The 21339-nt window shown below is 38.6% G+C and overlaps 1 protein-coding gene across 3 annotated transcripts in view; it reads left to right on the top strand.

Annotated features, from left to right (window-relative positions):
* Positions 1-21339, top strand: part of ARID1B (AT-rich interaction domain 1B) — a 408409-nt gene that overhangs the window by 125270 nt on the left and 261800 nt on the right. For all 3 annotated transcript variants that reach the window (XM_065889253.1, XM_065889251.1, XM_065889252.1), the window contains one exon: positions 2731-2859. In XM_065889253.1, coding sequence (XP_065745325.1) covers positions 2731-2859 — 129 coding nt within the window. The remainder of the gene's footprint in view (positions 1-2730; positions 2860-21339) is intronic.

Raw genomic sequence — 21339 nt, 5'->3', positions numbered from 1 at the left:
AAACATTATTGACCATTAAAGAATGGACATTAGTTCCTGACAGCTGAGGTGTATTATATTTAGAAATTGCTTTTTAAAGATAACAGTTAACAATGTTTTAGAGGTAGCACTACAACTTAGTTTAGTAAGTAATAATTATTGTGTAGAATTCCAAATAGGATGATAATATTGCTGGTTATAATATTAATAGGAATTAATAGAGGAGGTAGCCCCATTTTGCAGACGGAGATGTAAGGCATATCATTATGTGATTGATCATATTCACACAACTGAGGCACAGGAGGGCTTGGATTTAGTTTTCATACGTTTCTAGTACAGAGATTCTTTAGGTAGACTAGAACTTAGTAATCTCTGTTTTGTCGTGGCTCCCACGTAAGGACAATAAGCCAAATGCAGTTGATTGGCTCTAGGCCCTATCAGTTATCCCAGGGTCTCAGAAGGTTCGTTAGCCAGTTAGTTAGTACCAAATAATTAGACCATGTATATTTAAAAGGATAGCAAGTAGGTTTTTAATTGTGGAAGACAGTGATGAAATGTCCCAAGCAGATGCTTTTGATGGTTCCCCCTCTGACGTTTGCTCTGTTCTGCAGATTGTTGCTATGGATCCATTGAAGGTTTGCGTACACTTCCACCCATCCTACCTGCCTCCCCTGCATCCAGCTTGCTTCCCCACTTTTCGGAGTTGGAATAGATAGTAAAAGAATCTAGTAAGTTCATGGCTTCTCTAGTGTTAGGAGACTCCTGCAATATGTCCTCTTGTTGTCTTGCTTAGAAAATAGAACCCCCCCACACACACTCCCATATTGTGCGTAAGGGTTTCTGTAAACCAGAAAGTCAACATATTAAAGTGCAATTCACAGGGGAGTTGCTGGCTGTGTTGACTGAGCTTTACAGTCATTTTAACACTGGCAAAGTGTTACCCTAACTGCTTCAAATCAAACTGCAAAGATGCTTGTGTGAAATGCAGTATTAGATATCAAATCAAACATATGGGTGTTGAACGGAAGGGTATGTGTTGTGGTAGTATATGGTATTCTAGCATGTGGAGTTGTATTTTATGGAAATTCTTTGGCTTGGCTTATGTCAGGGACATACATTCATTATGAGATATCAAGCTGTAAAATAAATAAAAGCAAAGAATTCAACTGTGCTGTTGAATGGTTTTCAATACAAACTTGTCTGTTCTACTAACTTGGGGTCTGCGAAATGAGAGGCATTTGTAAGCCATTGTGGCCAAATGTTTTGTCAGCGTTGCTAGCAGCTCGAAAATAATCTAGATCGGGTCAAAAGGAATATGAACTTTAGCTTTCTGCATTTTTTCCCTTTTACTTCATTGAATATGTTGCCAATTACTGTGCTAATTGGTCTTAGAGGCAGAGTGTTTAATATTTTCCTTCTCACTCTCTTCTTTTCCTCATTCAGTATTCTATAGTCAATTTGTTTTTTAAGTGTATATCTGGGACTGATGACTGAATTCTTAAGTATGTGTGCTTATGGGGATCATGTTCTTGCAGTTCTCAAATGGACCCTATTGTGGTGTTAACAGTGACTTCACCATTCTCATTCCAGGAGTGCTTTTTGCCGTCCTGATATCTTGTTTTTCTTTTCCTCTCCTGTTCTTTCTCTCAATCAGGGAAAAAAAAAATGTCAATAGATTTCTCATTTGAAAGAACATCAGAAAATATCATCAGTGGTGTATTTACTGAATGAGGAAGGACTTTTGTTTGAACAATGATTTCAAGATTTTTTAGGCTCATGTAAATTAGAAATGGAGAAGACTGATTTTAGGTCATTCTGTCTGTAACTCGGGTATTTGCAGCACAATACGCTTTGCTTTATATCAGTAACCGTTTTATCAACTAGGAAAATACTGTCCTTATATAGCTATGAATATCTTTCCATCAAGAACTCATATTGATAGTTACATTGTTTGATATACATAGTATTGTTTTCTAAATGGGTTTCATTTTATTATAAAGCAGTGTTGTTTCTTTTTAGCCAAAATAGTATTGGGTAACGGAATTGCTGCTGGAACTGGTATCTGCTAAAATGTAATTGAGGCATTCTGACCTTAGTTGAAACAAACATGTCCCCAAACCACAAGCATCCTACAAAGTATTAGTGAGCTTGGACTGGAGTTCATTTTCATCTGAGTGTTGCATGAGAATGGATTAGCATAATGCTGCTTTGACTTTCTAGCAGAAACAATTTTTTTTTTTTTTTTTTGGTGTTACGCGGGCCTCTCACTGTTGTGGCCTCTCCCATTGTGGAGCACAGGCTCCGGACGCGCAGGCTCAGCGGCCATGGCTCACGGGCCCAGCCGTTCCGCGGCACGTGGGATCTTCCCGGACTGGGGCACGAACCCACGTCCCCTGCATCGGCAGGCGGACTCTCAACCACTGCGCCACCAGGGAAGCCCTAGCAGAAACAATTTTTTGACGTCAGTATTAGGAACTCCCCCCGACCCTGCCACTGGATGTTTGTGAAATTATCAATTTTTGATGTCTGATAATTTAACTCTGCTTCAAAAAATACTTTTTCTTTTGTCTTCATTGATAGTATGTGAGTAGAAAGCAGTATGCCAATTTATCTAACGGGGAGAACATTACAAATATCGAAATCAGTTGCTTAGCAAAGAACGCACTTCCTGTTGCTGAATTGAAACCATATTTGATTTCGCTGAATGGCACGTCTTGACTTTCTCACTTGCCCCGCTTGACTTCGTGACAGGTGCCGCCTCAGTATGGCCAGCCAGGTGTGAGCGGTTACTGCCAGCAGGGCCAGCAGCCTTACTACAGCCAGCAGCCGCAGGCGCAGTATCTGCCGTCCCAGCCCCAGCAGAGGTACCAGCCGCAGCAGGTGAGCACAGTCCTGGTCCCCAGGCCTCTGTTCTGAGATGTCTTCCCGGCCCATTGAAAACATTTCTGTTCTCAGTGGGAAAAATTGAAGTTTTGAGAAAATGCAGAACTATAACCTAAACTCTTTGTTTACGAATGGATGTTTGAGATTGAAGGGTGGGAAGAAGAATGACTAGTTTAATAGCTTCTTACATTACTGGTTAGTGACAGCAGAAAATGTCAGTCATTTCATGTTCTTTGTCATCTGTGTTCTGAATCTTTCCAGAAAGTACTCTGTCACTCCGTTGAGGCTTATTCCGGAAAATGGTTTTATTGATCATTTAATCTATCTAGTTGGCACACATACATGGTGTTTTTATGTTGAGCCTTCTTTTGATTTGTTCTTGTTTTAATGGTACGTGCTACTGGGTCAAAACATTGTTGCCTTTGGCAGTGTTATTCTTCCTAAACTAGCTTATAGACAGATAGTCGCTTCAATTACAATATATTAAAATACTAAAGGGAATCATGTACTTTTAAGTGTGTTAAACACTTTCTAGTTTAAATCAGCCTCATTAAATACTCCTAGGTTATTGGGCTGTGCATGTCAGCTTACATGATTTGTAGAAAAATGGTACATATGCATTTGGTACAGTGATTAAGTTTCATCTTGTTTTAGAGATTGTCGCTGAGTGATATTAAAAGGTATCGTGAGCTCAGGACCTGTACTCTGAATTCAAATAGAGCTTTCATAGCACTTTCCGTCATAAGCGTCAAAATGTAACTTTGCGTTTTATATTTTCCTCTCTCCTTTCATTTTTGTGGGTTGGGGGTGGTGAAGAGAGGGGCAGACAGTGACATTGACTATTCAGTTTTTAAAGCGCTACTTACACAGCTTGGAGAGGTTGTAGATGCTAAGCAACATATATAAATATATGAAGCTTAATTTTAATAAATTCAGCCGATTTCTTAAGTATTTTCTTGGGTTCTTTGGAGTCTTTTCCCATGTGACTTTTATTTGAGTTCCAAAAAGAGTTTATGACTTCAAAGAAAACATGTTAAAACAACAGCTGAGATTGAAGATCTGTAGAATCTTGTTTTTTGCATATATGTTTTCAAAATTTTGGTTTTATATAAAGCAATTTATAGAGGTAGGAATGTACATTGTTTCAAAGTTATTCAGTCTGGTCTTTTATTAAAATGTGGGAAAATTAAATAACCTTTCAATACCGTTTCTTTTTAAGTGAGAGAGACTGGTGTCTGGGTTTATGATATATAAAGTTACAGGCTTTTCCTGGGCTTTCAGAGCCTTATTGAGCTTCTCTGTAGACAGAATGTTTTGTCATGTCATCAGAGTTTAAGGAGGACTCAATAGAGAGATTATATTACTCATTTTCCTTCAGTGAGCTAAAATGAATCTCTGATTGTAAAACCAATTTGATTAAGGATTCTGAGTGCCTGTCATTTCCTTCAAGACCAAGTTCAAAATTTACTTCCTTTATGAAGCATTCACTGATGACTTCTTCCACATGGCAATTAGTTATTTAATATCCTTCATATTTAAATATTTAAAGCATACTACGGGTCAAATCTTATTTTAATGAATACTATTTTAATGTGCTTAGTTTAGGCCTCTTTTATGCTTTGAACGATACTGCTGTTATTTTATTGACTTGAATACAATAAATTATATGTCAGGAAATACTATATAAAAATGATTCCTTAATGTAAATACTGTCATTTTTTGGGGTATATTCTGAGGAAAAACAAATATTTCTCAAAGTATATTGGAAATTTTTTCTTGTTTTCATACTCCCTAACTATATAGAATGTCTAAATATTTTTTAAGTTTAAGTTTCAGTAAACTCTTCTGGGACAAAGAAATGGAAATCAGAGACATTTAGGTAGCTTGAGACATTTAGGTAGTCTAATCAGAGGGTCTGGTTTGACAGGAACAGTTTTACTTTTTAGGGAATTTGATGTTCAGATAGATTTGGAAAGTTTATCTAGGAAATGAGATCTAGCATTTTAGATATAGTTAGCACCTCCAAAACCAGAATAATCCCCCCAAATCTATCCCAAAACAAAGTAAAAATAACCACTAGAATATTTTCAAAATCAAGCCAAATTTTAATAAGAATTTAGAATGCTGAATTCACATGCATTTAAAAAACAAAGGAGCTCAACTGTATTTAATGTAAGAAGCCAGTGTTTCGTAACAGACAGAACATTCCTTCCTGTAGACTTTCCTTTTGTTCCCAGATATAGCATACACAGTCTGTTGATTTTTGTATTAGGAGATAATCAGCAAGTATGACTTTGTGTCTTTTGTTAATGTGGTTGATACAAAAGGTAATTTTAGGGTTCCATTAAGATACCTCACTTTGTGTCTTTAACATTTTTTAATGTGTAATGTTTTGGATAATCAATACATTCATATGGTTCAAAAATTAACAAGTACAAGGAAAGGGTACAGATTCCAGTCTCCACCATAGTTCCTCTTGCCTAGCTCACCACCCTCCTCACCCTTTGCTAGATAACCACTTCATTAGTTTATTGTATGTTTCTTTATATAAAGAAGCAAAATACCGTATTTTAATTGTTAGCTCTATTTTTACACAAATGTTGGTACACTGTAACATACTGTAAACATTCTTCTGTTCTTTGTCATTCCCCCTTCCCTACCCACTTAAATATATTTTCTGTGGTTCTTTCCAAAGGAGTACATAAAGCAATCCTCCATTCTTTTTTATAGCTTCATTCCATTTTATGGACATATCATAATGTACTTAACCAGTTCTCTTTTGATGGGCATTTAGATTATTTTTAGTTATTTGCAATTCAAACAATGCCATGATGCTCTGTATATGTGTCATTTCACAAATGTCCAAGTGTATCTGTAGGATAAATTCCTGGCTGTATCAGTGGGTATATGCAGTTGTAATTCTGGTAAATATTGCTAGATTGTTCCTCTTAGGGGTTGTGCCAGTTTATACTCCCACCATCGATGTGTGAGAGTACCTACCATGTGCCAGTAGCATGGTTTTAAGAAGCTTCTGGCTTTTTACCAATCTGATAATGTAGTTTTAATTTACATTTTTCTTGTTATGAGTGATTTTGAACATTTTATATATGTAAAAATGTTTACATTTCCTTTATTCCTGGACTGTCAGTTCATACCTTTTTATCTTGAATTTTTCTATTCAGTTGTTTGTCTCTTAAAAATTGATTTATATAATAAAAACTAGGTATATTAGGGAGACTAGACCTCTGTCCGTGATATGAATTACTCACTTCCGCATCTTATCATTTGTCTTTTGACATTAATTGTGGTACATTTTTTTTGTCATGCAGAAGGGTTTTTTGAATTTAAAAAAATGTGTATGTAGTCAGAATTAGCAGTGTTTTCTTTTATGATATCTGGATTTTATTTTTAGTGAGATTATGAACCTTCCATACTCTGAAGTTACAAAGGAACTGTCCCCTGTTATTTTGTAGTATTTTCATAGAGTAATTTCTACATTTCACTTATCCTAATCTATGGAGAGAGGTGTGATCCAACATAATTTTTTTTCTCTAGATGACCACTTGGTTAAGTAACTTTTCTTGTATTAGGTCTCGCCAGAGAACTAGCCTATTGGTTAGGATGAAGATATTTTATTTTAAGGAATTGACTCAGACAGTTATGGAAGCTGGAAAGTCCAAAATCTAGCGTGGACCAGCAGGCTGAGACCCAGGAGAGCTGATGGTAAAGATGAAGCCTGAAGGCAGTCTGCTGGAGAACTCCCTCTTGCTTGGGGGGCTGGTCTTTTTGTTCTATTTAGGCCTTCAACTGATTGGATGAGGCCCACCCACATTATGGAGGGTAATCTGCTTTACTCAAGGTCACTGATTTGCTAATTTCATCCCCAAATACTCTCCAACTTGACACATAAAATTAACCATTACTGTTATCTTTCCTTTTAAACTTTTAAAATTTTCCTTTATGTACAGTGTTTGAGGTTATTCTGGGACTTTTATTCTTTTCCATTGGTCCTTCTGTTAGTGCGCCAGTACTGTACTGTTTTTATCATGTTTTAATATCTGGTAGGGTTAGTACATCTTCATTACTCTTTTCAGAGCTCTCTTGGCAATTTGTGTTTGCTTATTTTTCATATAAACTTTTCATTTTTTACTGTGCTTTTTCCTAAGAATTTTGTCTTTTTTGTTGTTATTATAATGGGATTTTTTTTCATTGTACCTTTTTTGTTTTATGTGAAATAGGTGATACTTATAAAATAATGAGTTAAAAAAAGTACCTCATTTGAGCAATTAGCAACACACGTAATAGAACGAGCTGGGTTTACCTGGCTTGGGTTACTAGGGGCCAGGGAGAACACGCCCCTTGGAGCCTCACGGAAGGTGTGGGGTTGGGAGGTTTATAGGGTAGGGGTTGGGATGTGTGCTGGTTGGTTCTAAGAGGTATCAGGGGAGTGAGGGTCAGTCTGGACTGGCTACTTCAAAGCAGCTGTGAGCATTTGGTGGTTAGGTGTCTTAATTTTGAGCCATGAGGCAGGACTTAAGTGTGTCCGGGCTTTGTCATTGGTAAAGAAGCACCAGTCGCTTAGAGAAAGACAGTGTTAGTAAGAAGAGGCAGATGTTTATAGTCATTTTTGTTGTCAAAAAGTGGCCTTGTCCAAATCTGCTTTCAGCACTGCTTATGTGCTATGGGTGGTGCTCCGGTCTGCTTGTTCTCAGGGCTGATTTTCCTTTTCTGCTCACATTCCTACCCCACTGTCCCTCCTCTTCCTGAATGACTTCTCTCTCCATTTCTTCATTTGTTTAGATAGTTTTAAATTTCTTTTATAATATTCTTCAAAAAGAACTGTCGTACTTTTTGGTTAGAATTATTCCTATATACGTTATATTTTTCTTGGTATTGTAAACATAGATTTTATATTTTTATTATATTACATTTTCTCATTGTTTCAGGTATATATAAATATAATGAACGTGGTATATTAAATTTTATTGTACATTGACCCTTTTAAATTCTTGTGAATTCTACTAACTCTAATCATTTATAGATTCTCTTATGTTTTCCAAATTTTATTTTTTTAATTGCTTAAAAAAAAAAAACACTCCCATCTCCCCTTCTTTTGTCCTTCCTCAGACAGCTTCTTCAATGCATTTGAAAGGACTGTCTGTTTTTGTATTATCTCCGATCTAAAAGAAGGCTTTCAGCATTTCATCATTAAATATAATGTTTACTCTCTTTTTCTTTTCTTTTCTTTGTAGCTGCCCATTGTTGGATAAGGAAGTTCCCTTCTTTTTCTAGGTTGCTAAGAATTTATCATGAATGGATGCTGAATTTTATCTTATGTGTTTTTTGTGTGTGTTTTGGGATGATCACTTTGTTTTCCCTCTTATAATCTGTTATTGGGGTATATTACATTTTTTTAAGTATTATGCCAAACACGCATTCTAGAATAAACCTAGCCTTGTGACATATTTTTTGCACATCACTGAATTCAGTCGGCTGACATTTATTTAGGTTTCTTGAATCACTGTTCATAAAAGGGATTGGACTGTAATTATCCTCGTGCGGTTTTGTTATCTGTATTACGAAGTTTTGCAGAATGAGTTAGACACTAGTCTCGCCCCCTCTCCCCGCCCCCCCACCTTTTTAAAAATTTTTGGCCACACTGCTGCGTGACTTGCGGGATCTCAGTTTCCCTACCAGGGATTGAACCCAGACCATGGCAGTGAAAGCCCAGAATCCTAACCACTAGGCCACCAGGGAGCTCCCAAACTAGTCCCTTTTTTTTTTTTTTTTTTTTTTTTTTTTTTTGCGGTACGCAGGCCTTTCACTGTTGTGGCCTCTCCCGTTATGGAGCGCAGGCTCAGCGGCCGTGGCTCACGGGCCCAGCCATGCCGTGGCACGTGGGATCTTCCTGGACCAGGGCACGAACCCGTGTCCCCTGCATCGGCAGGTGGACTCTCAACCACTGCGCCACCAGGGAAGCCCCCTTTTTAAACTTACTGGAAGACTTTAAAGTCTGGAATTACCTGCTTTTGGAGTGTTTGGTAGAAGCATCTGTAAAGTCATAAAGGATTGTGTAGCCCTTGATGTTTTAACTTTTGTCCCATTCCTGATTTTTGATCTTATTTCTTTTGTGAATATAGGCATATCAAGTTATCGAATTCTTCTTGAGTCAGCTTTTTACTTATATATATTCCTATATATGTATTCATTTCATCAAGGCTTTCAAGTTTATTAACCTGAAGTTCATAATAGTCTTTATTTCTTTAATTTTTATAACATCCAGAGTTAAGCATTTTAATTAATAATGTTATTCCTTCTTTTATTAATCTTGATTAATCTTGCCAGTGGTTTGTCTTTCCAAAACAAGTTTGGTCACTGTCCTCCTTATTACATGTTCTTTTTTATAAGTTTCAATTCTGTTCTTACTTTGATTATATCTTGCTTTTTGTCTGATAAAGCCAAATAAATATGACTAAAAAATTTCCTCCTAAGTACTACTTTGGCTAAATCTCTCAAATGTTTTTTTTTTTTTTTTTTTCTGGTACGCGGGCCCCTCACTGTTGCGGCCTCTCCCGTTGCGGAGCACAGGCTCCGGACGCGCAGGCTCAGCGGCCATGGCTCACGGGCCCAGCCGCTCCGCGGCATGTGGGATCTTCCCGGACCGGGGCACGAACCCGTGTCCCCTGCATCGGCTGGTGGACTCTCAACCACTGTGCCACCAGGGAAGCCCAAATCTCTCAAATTTTGATGTGCATTATTTTTGTTCTCTTTTAGTTCTAAGAATTTTCTGACTTCCCTTCATTCATCTTTTTAAATAGTTTTATTGAGGCTTGGGTTTGTGTCCTGTCCCCTCAGAAGGATTGTTGTATGCTTTTGCCAGTTGCTTGTGGGCACTAGTCATCAGGAATCATATTTCATGTTTTAGTTTGTAAAGTTTTATTGCTTAGAAAGTTCTTAATAGGCTGACAAACAGGATGATAGAATGCGCATTCACATGCCACCATAAGTTCTTTACATTTGCTAACCTAGCCATATTCGGATATCCCCAGTTGTCATCAGAATGCCTTATTTATAGTTCATACAAGGTTACTACATTGATTTGGTCCTTAAGTCTTTTTATCTGGAACAGTTCTTTTTTACCCCACCCCCATTCATGCCTTTGGCATGTTGAAAAAACTGAGTCAGTTGTCCTATGAAATGGCCTTGTCTGATTGTTTTCCCTTGATGTGGCTTAATTTGTTCATCTAGCCCCTCTGTTTCTTGTAAATTGCAAGTTAGATCCAAAGGCTTGAAGTTAAACATTTTCGTCTGTGATTGTGTTTAGGTCACTGCTTCTGTTTAGTGGAGGGGTCTGTGACCCTCCCTTTGAGTGAAGAAGCCTCCAAATGGTTGCAGCCCCAGGCCGTCTGGTGACTATCAGCTGTCTTCCAGCTGAGGCTGTAGAGACATTGTGATGAGGATAGGCTCTCCCTTTTGTACTCTGTCCGAATTCCTCACCCACAGAATCTGTGAGCATAATACATGCTGGTGGCTTTAGGCCACTAAGTTTGGGGTGGCTTGTTACACGTCCTTACTGACTAACATGGTTTGTATACTTCATAGGTGATGAAGTGAGGGTGTTACATCAGGATGTTAACATCCTAATATTTCGTTGTCCTACCACAACTGGTATTAAGATTGATCAGTGGGTTCAGGTCATATGGCCTCTGGGACCATTTTAAATGGAATTCTCTTCTTGAGGTTTTATAGAGCGCACCATGAAGTGTTAATTTTGACCAGAAACTCTGGTGATGGTTAGCCTGTGGTTGCTAATTCTCAAAGGAGTCATTTCTTAACTCCTCCTACCTCTCAGTATCAAGTTCAAGACAGGTATTTTTCCCTTCTCTTTAGTGAGTTTTCATGCTCTTAAATGATGGATGTAGCCCTTTTTAGTCCCTAAGTTATTTGAGAGGTATTGTCTCATATTTTACTCCCTTTTGGGGGGCCCTAGATTCCTCCTTTCCCCTGTTCCCTGTATAGTCATCAAATGGAAAGTTAAAACCCAAAACAGAAGTCAGTTTCTATTGCTCTCTTACTTTCCATGTTCTTGGTTTACTTTCTGTGTTCTTCGTTTCAGTCACATTCATGCCAAGTTTGTGATCCATTTAAAAAGGCATGTTATCAAGTATTTTAGATATTTCAATTATAGGTACTTAGAGTATCCAATCTGCCATACTCCTGGAACTGGTACTGTCTTCTATTTTCTGGTTGTTTATTTGATATCTTGTATACAGTTTAAAACCATATAAACATGTAATATAATAATTTAGAACATACAGACAGTACATTCCTATTTTATAATGAAACTTTTTAAAAATAAATTTATTTGCTTATATTTTTGGCTGTGTTGGGTCTTCATTGCTGCGTGCGGGCTTTCTCTCGTCGCGGCGAGAGGGGGCTACTCTTCGTTGCAGTGTGTGGGCTTCTCATTGCAGTGGCTTCTCTTTGTTGTGGAGCACGGGCTCTAGGCATGCAGGCTTCAGTAGCTGTGGCACGCGGGCTCAGTAGTTGTGGCTCATGGTCTCTATAACACCGGCTCAGTAGTTGTGGCGCATTGGCTTAGTTGCTCTGCGGCATGTGGGCTCTTCCCGGACCAGGACTCAAACCTGTGTCTCCTTCATTGGCAGGCTGATTCTTAACCACGGCGCCACCAGGGAAGTCCCTATAATAAAACTTTTCTACTGCCTCCTTTATTCTTTTGAAATAAATTCATAGGTAATATGTTACCTATACAAAATTCATAGATACTGTATGTTACTACACAAAATTTTTAAACAGTTCTCAATAATGCACTAACTGTACATGGAAAAGTGAAAAGAAAGTGGTGTATAATAAAATATTGTGTGTTTAACTAAATAAATGCTCTGGCATGACTACATTGAAGGTTTGTGAAATGAAAGCTTGCGTGTATATGTGGGATCAGTGTGGGCCTGACAGCTACACAATGAGGCTGGTGCAGGAGTGTGGTATCAGCCTCTCAGATGTCTTAGGCAGGGTTGTCAGTGGAGATGTCATCTTTTAAGATGATGAGCAGCTCTTGGTCAGAGTCCGACCAAAACAAAATATAATCTTCCATCAGTATATATGGTAGTTTTATTCCTAGAAAATTCAGTATATCAATAAAGTTGTTTTAACAATAGTTTGTTCTTATATGCAGAATGGAGTTGGGTTCTAGGCTTAGACAAATAGTTAGCTTTTTGTTTGTTTTTAAATCTAAATGAATGCTGGGACTTGTGAAATGAATGTGTGATGTGGTATGATGATCTGTTGGATCAATCTCTTGTACATCATAGGACAATCTAGCATTCCTACCTTACACCCTTAAATTTCATTGCATTTCCTTATCCTTGTGACAACTAACCGCCCCCTTGAAATCTTATCAATATGAATAACTTAGGCTTCCTTATTTTTTTCTGAGATAAAGTTCATACATAATGAGTTACCTATATACAAAGTTTCAAACATCAGTACAATGCCATAAATGTAATGGAAAGGACAGAAAGTTTATAATAAAACATTGCTCAGATGTGTCTACATTAGAAGACTTGTGAAATAGTCAGAGGCTTGCATCTATGTGTGTAATAACAATGAACTCCACTGGTACGAATGAGAGTGATAGAGTTATATTGTATGAACAGCTCAAAATTGTGAACAGGGTTTGAATCCATGCAATTTATTACCATATAACAGCATTATATACAATGAAAATATTGAACATTTTAAATAACATGCTCACAGAATTGTTTAACAGAAAAAGTAAGGTACCCCAAAGTGTGGAGATATCCTAAGTTTGCAAATAAAGTGTACACACACACACATACAGAGTAAAAATCAGTAAGTAATAGTAGGCCTGGTTTATTCTTCCTATTGTAGTCCAAGAGATGAACTAATACAACAGGGACATGAACTGTCCAGTCACCAAACATTTTGTTTACTCAGCATGCTGACATTTCCTGCTTTTAAAAGGTGTTAATTTTAAAATTCTTTTAAAATTTAATTCTTGTTTTAAAAAAAAAGCTATTTGAAGAGGTTGCTTCCATTTGGAAGCATTTTTGTATCCTAGTTTACCTGCTCAAACTCCTTCACCTGAGATTTAATAATTCGGTACAGTAGAGAAAACCTCCCTTAATGCCGTAAGTTTTCATGGTTTTATTTTTTGTTTCAAAGTTTCCGTTTTGTCATTCTTGGGTCATAAAGTATTATAGGTAGGTTTGTTTCCTGGTTCACTGTAACGAGAGCAAACTCTCGTTACCTTCCTCTCTCCTCCTTGTACCTATAGACTCGTCGTCTTTTTCCTTTTGCCTCTCAACTCCTGTCCTACTTCAGTTCCACTCTCGTGAGATGCTGGAGAAGAGATCATGTTTCTCCTGTGGCACACGTTTCTCCCAGACCTTCTACCCACTGCTCCTAACGGAAGCAGCTGCTAGGTGTCCAGGGCAGTGTTCCAAGAATCGAGTAACCTGAAGGGAGTTGCCTGGTATGGAAACCAGACGGTCCGTCAATACCCTTTCCTTTGACATTGGTCTTGTGCTGATTTAGCTTCCTTTCCAGGACTGTGACAGTCGGCAGCCTTGCAGAACACTGTTTTCATGGCTTTAAACTACACTGTTGTTTCCATAGCTAGAAAAAAATCTTTCTTTCCTTAGAGAAAATTTGTAGGAGGTAACTCCATTCAAGTAAGTCTCAGTTTAAAGAGGATATATCAGGGTCTTAAAACGCAACAGCAATAACAAAACTCTAGTTTAAAGCAGTGAGAGTATTTCAAACTTTGCCTTTTTAGGTATAGTTTTTTTCCAGCCGATAGAATTATCTCAGATTCTTGAGAGAAATACTGGGTATTATGAATGTGTATACTTCTCAAGGTACAACTTTTATCTTTTTAATATATTTTTTTAACCTCAGGCTTATTGGAAAAGTTGCAGAAGACAGGAAAAGCAAAACATAAACTGTTTATTGAATCCCTTTGTGCTTGGGAATGTTCTCTATGCTGGGAATCCAGTGATTAATAAGACATTGTATCTGAAGTGAGGGAATTCCCAGCTGAATAGAAGGGTCAACATGGGCAGATGACAGACAGTACAGTAGGAGAGGTGTGTTTTAGAGCTATGACTAGATACTAGTAAAAGTGTCCCAGAGGAGGTCTTGAAGAATGAGTAAGAGTTTGCTGGTGAGAGAAAAAATGATCTTGGGGTAGGACTAACTCTTTGTTAGTGAGAACAGAGGTAATGCCCAATCCTGAATGATACTGAACTAGACTCTTAAGTTTGGTTCAGTAGTCAAGGTCATTTAGAAGGAACATATTAATTATGCTTGGAACTGGTGAATTTCATTGCTTTTCCTCAGTGATTAAGAATGAAGTAAAAGGTTATTTTTCAATAATTTTTTTAAAGCAGAAAATAGTTCTAGCTCAGAAGTTCACTTGTAACAGTGGATCATCTCAGTAGTTAAGCCAATTGGAAGTCTAAGTCTGCTCACATGTGCGTCGGTAGAAACGAGTGTTTAAATTATATTTTCTAAAATACCACTTTATTTGGGCATCTTTGTGGACAGAATTTTTCAAAAGGAGATGCAGTAAACAAAGTATTTGGAAAATGGGCATCATTTTGAAAAAAAGGTGATAGCATTGGAAATGAGGGTAAAATACTTCAGAATTAATAACTTGCCACTGAAGTCTGTGAAGGAGTTCAGATGTTACATTAAGTGTATTGACGGTGATGCATTGTGGCACAGACATTTCTTTATTGTTAATTATTTATTCTAATCTTTGTTTCTTATTATTTATATAACAGGATGTTAATTTATAAGCCACTTGTATTCTGCAGCTTTGGGAGGAAATTAGGCATAGAAGGCCTGTGTTACATTACTGAAGCACTCATATCGTTTGCTTTATAAGATTTTGTTGTCAGAGCAAAGACAAGGACATTTATAGCTTGCTGCCATTAATTGCCCAGCATTTAGATATTAACACAGGAGTCTGTTAATTAACTTGATAATAAAAACTTTTGGGATGTCAGTTGATAAAGGTATTCTTTGTTTTAAAGGAGATTGCTAGTAAAGCCTGGGGTTTCCTTTGCATTTGACTCTCTTTCCTTCTTGCTGACCAGGCTCGCAATTGTCCTAGGCTTTGAACCAGGGCTGGGGATTTCCTTTTATGTTTAAAGAGCTTGTGAGCATCTGAGGAGAAAACTTTTGAGTTGCTTTCAGGTCGGAGCAAGGCCCACTCCTAGACTGATTTCTGCTTGTTCGCTTGGGTAACCAACCGCATAACTGCTTCTCGACTCAGGTTGGAGACGTTCCTGGGAGCTCACGTGGTGCTCAGGGCCTGCTTGGCAAGGCTCTTGGCTGGGGGGGGAGAGTAGGGGTCAGAGGTTAGGAGGACAGGAATGAGAAAGTGGCAACTTTTCCCCTCTCTCCTACTTTTTTGTCCCATGGGAGACAGAGCAGTACATTAAAAATGTAGCACTAATTTTGAATATACTATAGATGTAACTTGCTGCCATAAAAGTTTCAGTTTATGTAGAATGGTCAATTCCGTGTGTGTATTCGTGTGTGTGTTTTGTTTTGGTTCTTGTTATTCCTGAAAGCTTCTTAAATAAGCAAATAGGAAAAACTACTGGAGAACGAAGAAAAACTTTTTGATAATGTTAAAATTTGCTATGAATGTTTTGTTTTTAATTGCTATAAAAATCAGGGTGGTCCTATGCAACCATGCTTGCCTGGGTCTTTGCTTTTATTTTATTAAAAGTGGAGAAAAGGAAGAGAAAATTCTCACATCTTGCACAGATTGTTTCCAGTAATAAAGCATTTTTGGCTCTCTGATGGAAAACTTTCAATAGTTACTCTTTTTATGTTTTGGATTGTACCTGGGACTCTAACTGCATTGGACTATAATTTGATAATGCTATCCATATTCATGTTCAGAATATTTTTAAAATAATTTTCTTCCTTTCAAGTACCAGAATTAAAGGAAAACAAAGCCAGGAAGTGAGGAATTATATAGCAATAACCATATTTTCAGTACTTAATTGACTTTTGGAAAGGTGATGGAAGCTCCCTCCTGAGAAGAGGAAAGCCCCAGGCAGGCCTGGGATGCGTGTGCAGCCTGGCCCCGGGTTAGGCTGTGCTCCGACCTGTCCCACAGGCTGCTCGTCAGAGCATCAGGCTCCCTTAGAAATGTGCAGAAGATCAAATCAGCTGGCTGTGACTGTCTGCCGTGGTGATAGAAGAGGAAAACCTTACATTGTTTAAGATACGTTTTATGAAAAGCTGAAGAAAAATCTCAAACACGAGAGCAGGGTTTGGTCTAAAAATCATTTAAGCTCCACACCATTCCCTGTTTCTAACGTAGCTGTAGTAGTGAGTGAGCTTTTTAAAGTTCTTTTCCTCACTTTTTTCTTTCCCCTCTCCCCCATCTCCGTCTCCGTCTCCAGTAGAGATGGAGCCATGGGATTGAACTGGATGCCCGGACACTTGGGTACACTCGGGACTTGTTCTCTAGCTCTTTATCCTAGTTGCCCAGACTCGGCGAGCAGGTGGGGGAGGAAGCCCCTCCTCTGTAGATGGGGATATCGCGAGGAACTGGCACTCACACCTGATGTGGTTCTCTTCATACCCCTTCAACTTTCTCTCTCCTCTGACGCCCCATTGGGACTGAGGGATGAAGTTGAGGATAGAATAGGTTATGCAGTTAGAAGCATCATCGAGGCTCATTATATTTGTTCATACAATTCTCTTTGTTTGATATTTAAATCCTGACACTAGGGAGATTGAGGAATTTTTATTTTTCCTGGATTGTTTTTTGCTACTCTCAGCTGTCTTCATTTGTCTTTAAATGCTCATTTCAATTTGTTGAAGTATAGAAAATAAAGTAAAACATAACTTACATATATAACAGTAAAATTCTTCCTTCATCAATTTCTTTGATTTTTAAAAGTTCTTAGGGTAACAAGCTCTATGTATATGTATTCCAGAAGATGATTCTCTGCAGATGTTTGAAACATAGGGTTACTTTTAGAACTGCATTGCTAGTGTGGGCAGTGACCACCTTTTTACCTGGAAGGATAGCAGAACTAGCTCCAGTCCACTGACTGATTTTCCTTAGAGTGCTAGACTTTGGGGAGAGGAGTGGATGCATATCTCTTTGCATTATTTAGCCTTGGGAGGTGAAGGAAAGATAGAGCTCGGAGTAGGGTAAGGCGGAGCCGTTGGATATGTGTACACCTGTGGTTTCCTAAAAAGAAAAAAAGGGACTGTCTGCGTCACAGTCACCTGGAGTGTTTGCTCAAGTAAGTTCTCTTACTCCAAAACTGTTTGGGGGGAGGGGTGGGGAGTAGCTGGGGATCTGCTTTGAACTCCTGCGGGCAATTCTGATGCCTTCCAAAGTTTGAGAGCCATGGAGAGCAGAAACACTAACCAGAGCTTTCCAATCTTGTACTCTAGCATGGCAGATGGATGTTACCTCCTATATTATGTTAACAGTGACCCTCAGAGGTCCTACAGCAAGTTATGCCTGAATGTGGTGGGACTTGGTTTTGATCCCAACTCTGTTTTATTTTATTTTATTGTTTTTGAAGTATAGTTGGATTACAGTGTGTTAATTACTGCTGTGCAGCAGTGACTCAGTTATACACGCTCTTTTTCATATTCTTTTCCATTATGGCTCATCACAGGAGGTTGAATATAGTTCCCTAGGGTTTACTGTCTTCTTTATTGTTGTTTACAGTGGAGATGCATTTTGTTTCAGAGATAGGCTGAAATTCAGGTCTTAAGGCCAGTGTTACGGGCCTTTGCAATTGTTCACCCAGGGTTTTTCCAATTTTGGTGAGCACTAGAATCTCCTGGAAGGCCTGTTAAAACACACTGTTGAACTGTACACCCAGAGTTTCTGACTCTGTAGTTTGGACTTTGGGCGAGTTTCTCAACCTCTGTGCCTCAGTTTCTTCATCTGAAAATAGTACTTATTTCGTGGAGTTGATGTCGAGACCATAAGCGTTTATTCAGTGAGTGAAGTACTCTCAGGGGTGCCTGGGGAAGAGTAAATGTTACGTAACTGTTAGCTGCTGCTGTCAGCAGCATCGTGGTCACAGGAGGAAGTTCCAGTGGTTCAGTGAAAATTTTGATTCTTCTTCTTAAATGTGGTTTTAGATAATGTAAATAACAACAGCTGACATTTATTGAACATTTAAATGTGTCAAGCCCAGTGCTCATTGCTTAGTCCCCCCTTTAATCATTAATATAACTTTCGCAGATAAGTTCCTGTTACCTTGTTTTTATGGATGAGGAAATTCTTTAAGTGATAAGTTACAGAGCTGGGTTTTCTTTTTGCTCTGTGTATTATTATTATTATTAATTACATACACGATTTTTCCCTATAAAAAGTACAGCTGAACATTTACTGTGGCTCATTTGCTTTGTGAGTTTAATAAAATTAATTAATCTATTAAAAATCTTAATTACTTTAGTCCTTAGCTCTTGAGTATCTTCATATTTCTCTTTAGTATTTTAGGAGAAGTGAAATTCAGGTAACCATGTAGCTTCCCTTCTCACTCTGGACCCCTTGTTAGTTTGGGAAGAAGTTCTTGCAAAGACCAAAATAAAATAAAGGATTTTCTTAAGTCTTGAATGCCAGAGTAGTGGCCTCCAGGGTCCTAACTTGATTAACGTAGGAGAGGCAGCTGCTCTTGCTGGCTCCTCTCTCTAATCTCCAGTCCTCTCATGGTTTCTCTTTAGTGCAGGCGTAGGGGCAGCTGCAGCCTCAGGTATACTGGTAAGTCCTGTGTCATAGTGACATTCTTGTTGATGGCAGGCTACAGTGGTAGCGAGGGATCTATTATCAATATTAATGAGACTCATCAGAAAGAAAATAACAAAGTAGTTTGGATAAGCCTGTTCTTTTTCTAGAATGGTTCTTTTTTAATGGAAATAATTATTCCTTTCAGTTAATAGAAAATTAACAATATGCTGAATCTAGCCTGTGGACTCAGCAGTATATCTAGTGTATTACAGATAATAAGGCTTTAATATAAGCTTAGAGTCTGCCTGTGGAACCAGTAGCAGTAAAAAAAAAAACCCATATGAGCTTTGGTCCTGTGATTTTTTGAATCTGATGTGAAAGATTTTTGGAGCAAGGGTGAAGGAAGATGCAGGGGAAAGTATTGATATGGACTTAGAATTAAAGTGACTTACCATTATCCTAAAAGGTAGCAGTCGTGATATATAAGAAACCCCATTCAGCCCCTGTTCTTGAAGTACCATGTGCCTGAGCTGCAGAGGCACTGGGAGGGAAGGAGGCACTGTCCCCTGAGCCTTCTCAGCGCCGCTCAATCTGATATCGTTTCCAGAGCAGGAAACAACTCAGGAAAATTTGTTCAGGGTTGCACAGCTAGTGAATAGTCCAGAAGTTGGAATTTGAGCTTGGGTTGGTTTGACTCAAGTGTTTGTGGTCTCTGGCGAGATCTGTGGCTGGAAAAGGCATTTCGGAGTCAGTGAAATTGGACACTGGGCCTTTAAGAGGCTGAGCCAAAGTAAGTGTAAGAGTGTCAGATTTAGGCAAGGAGGGCATCTTGATCAGGGGATGAGGTCCAGAAAGGGTCAGAGTCAATATAAGGAGGTTTTACCTGGGGATCTAGGGGAAAATGAAACTGGGAAGGTTAATTTGGTTAAGATTATGGAGGGATTTTTTTTAATGCTTTTAAGGATTTATTTTTATTTATTAATTTTTTAAAATTTTATTTATTTTTGGCTGCGTTGGGTCTTCATTGCTGCACGTGGGCTTTCTCTAGTTGCGGCGAGCGGGGGCTACTCTTTGTTGCGGTGCATGGTCTTCTTATTGCGGTGGCTTCTCTTGTCGCGGAGCATGGGCTCTAGGCACGCGGACTTCAGGAGTTGTGGTATAGGGGCTCAATAGTTGTGGCTCGCGGGCTCCAGAGCACAGGCTCGGTAGTTGTGGAGCAACAGCTTAGTTCCTGCGCCAGGAAGTTCCCAGACCAGGGCTCGAACCCGTGTCCCCTGCATTGGCAGGCCGATTCTTAACCACTGCGCCACCAGCGAAGTCCGATTTTTTTTTTTTTTTCTTAAGACAGTTAAGTGTTAGGATTAAATAATACAGCAAACATGTTAAAGATAAAATGGGGGGAGGTTAAGAAACTGTGAAAGAGTAAATGGTCAACGCATAGTGGGCTATCTTGGGAGATTGAGGATTGCAGGCAAGGGACCAATTCAGAAGTTTTGTGGTCTTGCAGGTGTAAGCCGGAGTCAGTACCACAGCCTCAGTCCCAGTTCTGGATTCCTGAATTCGTCTTTCATACCATTAACTCCATTTTACTTTAAATGGACATTTTCAAACAATGAACAGAAGTAGACAAAAATATAAGGAGCCCCACACACCCATCACTCAGCCTTCAGCGATTATATGGCCAGTGTTGTTGTGTGTACATTTGCTCTTCCTTCACCCCCCCAATCCCCGCCCTCAATATTATTTTGAAGTAAATCCCAGCTATTGTATCATTTAATCTGTCAATATTTCAGTATATAGCTGTAAAAAATAAAGGGCTTAAAAAGAGAAACACAAACATAATACAGTTATCACATTTAAAGAATATTTTTTCATACCAATTATCCAGTGTTCAAATTTCCAGTAGTTTCATAAATGGATTAAATGTTTCTGTTTAATTTACATTGTGGGGTAGTTTGAGTCAAGGTCCAGATAAAATCCACTCTCATAATTGGTTGATACCTTTTCATCTCTATAGTTTTCCTCTTTCTTCATCTCTTCATCTCTCCCTCTCTCCTTTCCTTTTTGCTGTTACAACTTACTTGTTGAAGAAACTAGGTCATTTTTCTAGTAGGTTCCCACAGTTTGAGATTTGCTGATTGATTTGCTATGGTTTAATGTATTCCTCAGCCCTTTTTTTTTTTTTTTTTTTTTTTTTTTTTTTATGCGTTACGCGGGCCTCTCACTGACGTGGCCTCTCCCGTTGCGGAGCACAGGCTCCGGACGCGCAGGCTCAGCGGCCATGGCTCACGGGCCCAGCCGCTCCGCGGCATGTGGGATCTTCCCACACCGGGGCACGAACCCGTGTCCCCTGCATCGGCAGGCGGACTCTCAACCACTGCGCCACCAGGGAAGCCCCTCAGCCCTTTTTAATTTCCTACAAATTGGTAGTTAGATATACAGGCTTTATCAAACTCATTATCAGATTTTTTTTTTTTTTCCTGCAAGAATATCTCATTGCTGTTCTGATCATTAGGAGGTAAAGGATGTCTTGATTTTTCTCGTTTTTGATGACACCACTGATGATCACGATAGTCTTTTCCCTGCCTCTTAATTTCCAGTTTTTTTTGTTTGTTTTTTTACTACATTCTTTTATAGTCATCTTTTTGCCGTAAGACTGCCAGTAACAAACAGCAAAATGTGTTTTGTAGCATATTGCTACCAGG

Source organism: Phocoena phocoena, chromosome 12 (assembly GCF_963924675.1).
Source record: "Phocoena phocoena chromosome 12, mPhoPho1.1, whole genome shotgun sequence".
Classification (NCBI taxonomy): Eukaryota; Metazoa; Chordata; class Mammalia; order Artiodactyla; family Phocoenidae; genus Phocoena; species Phocoena phocoena.
This window is presented reverse-complemented; position numbering and strand designations above follow the sequence as displayed.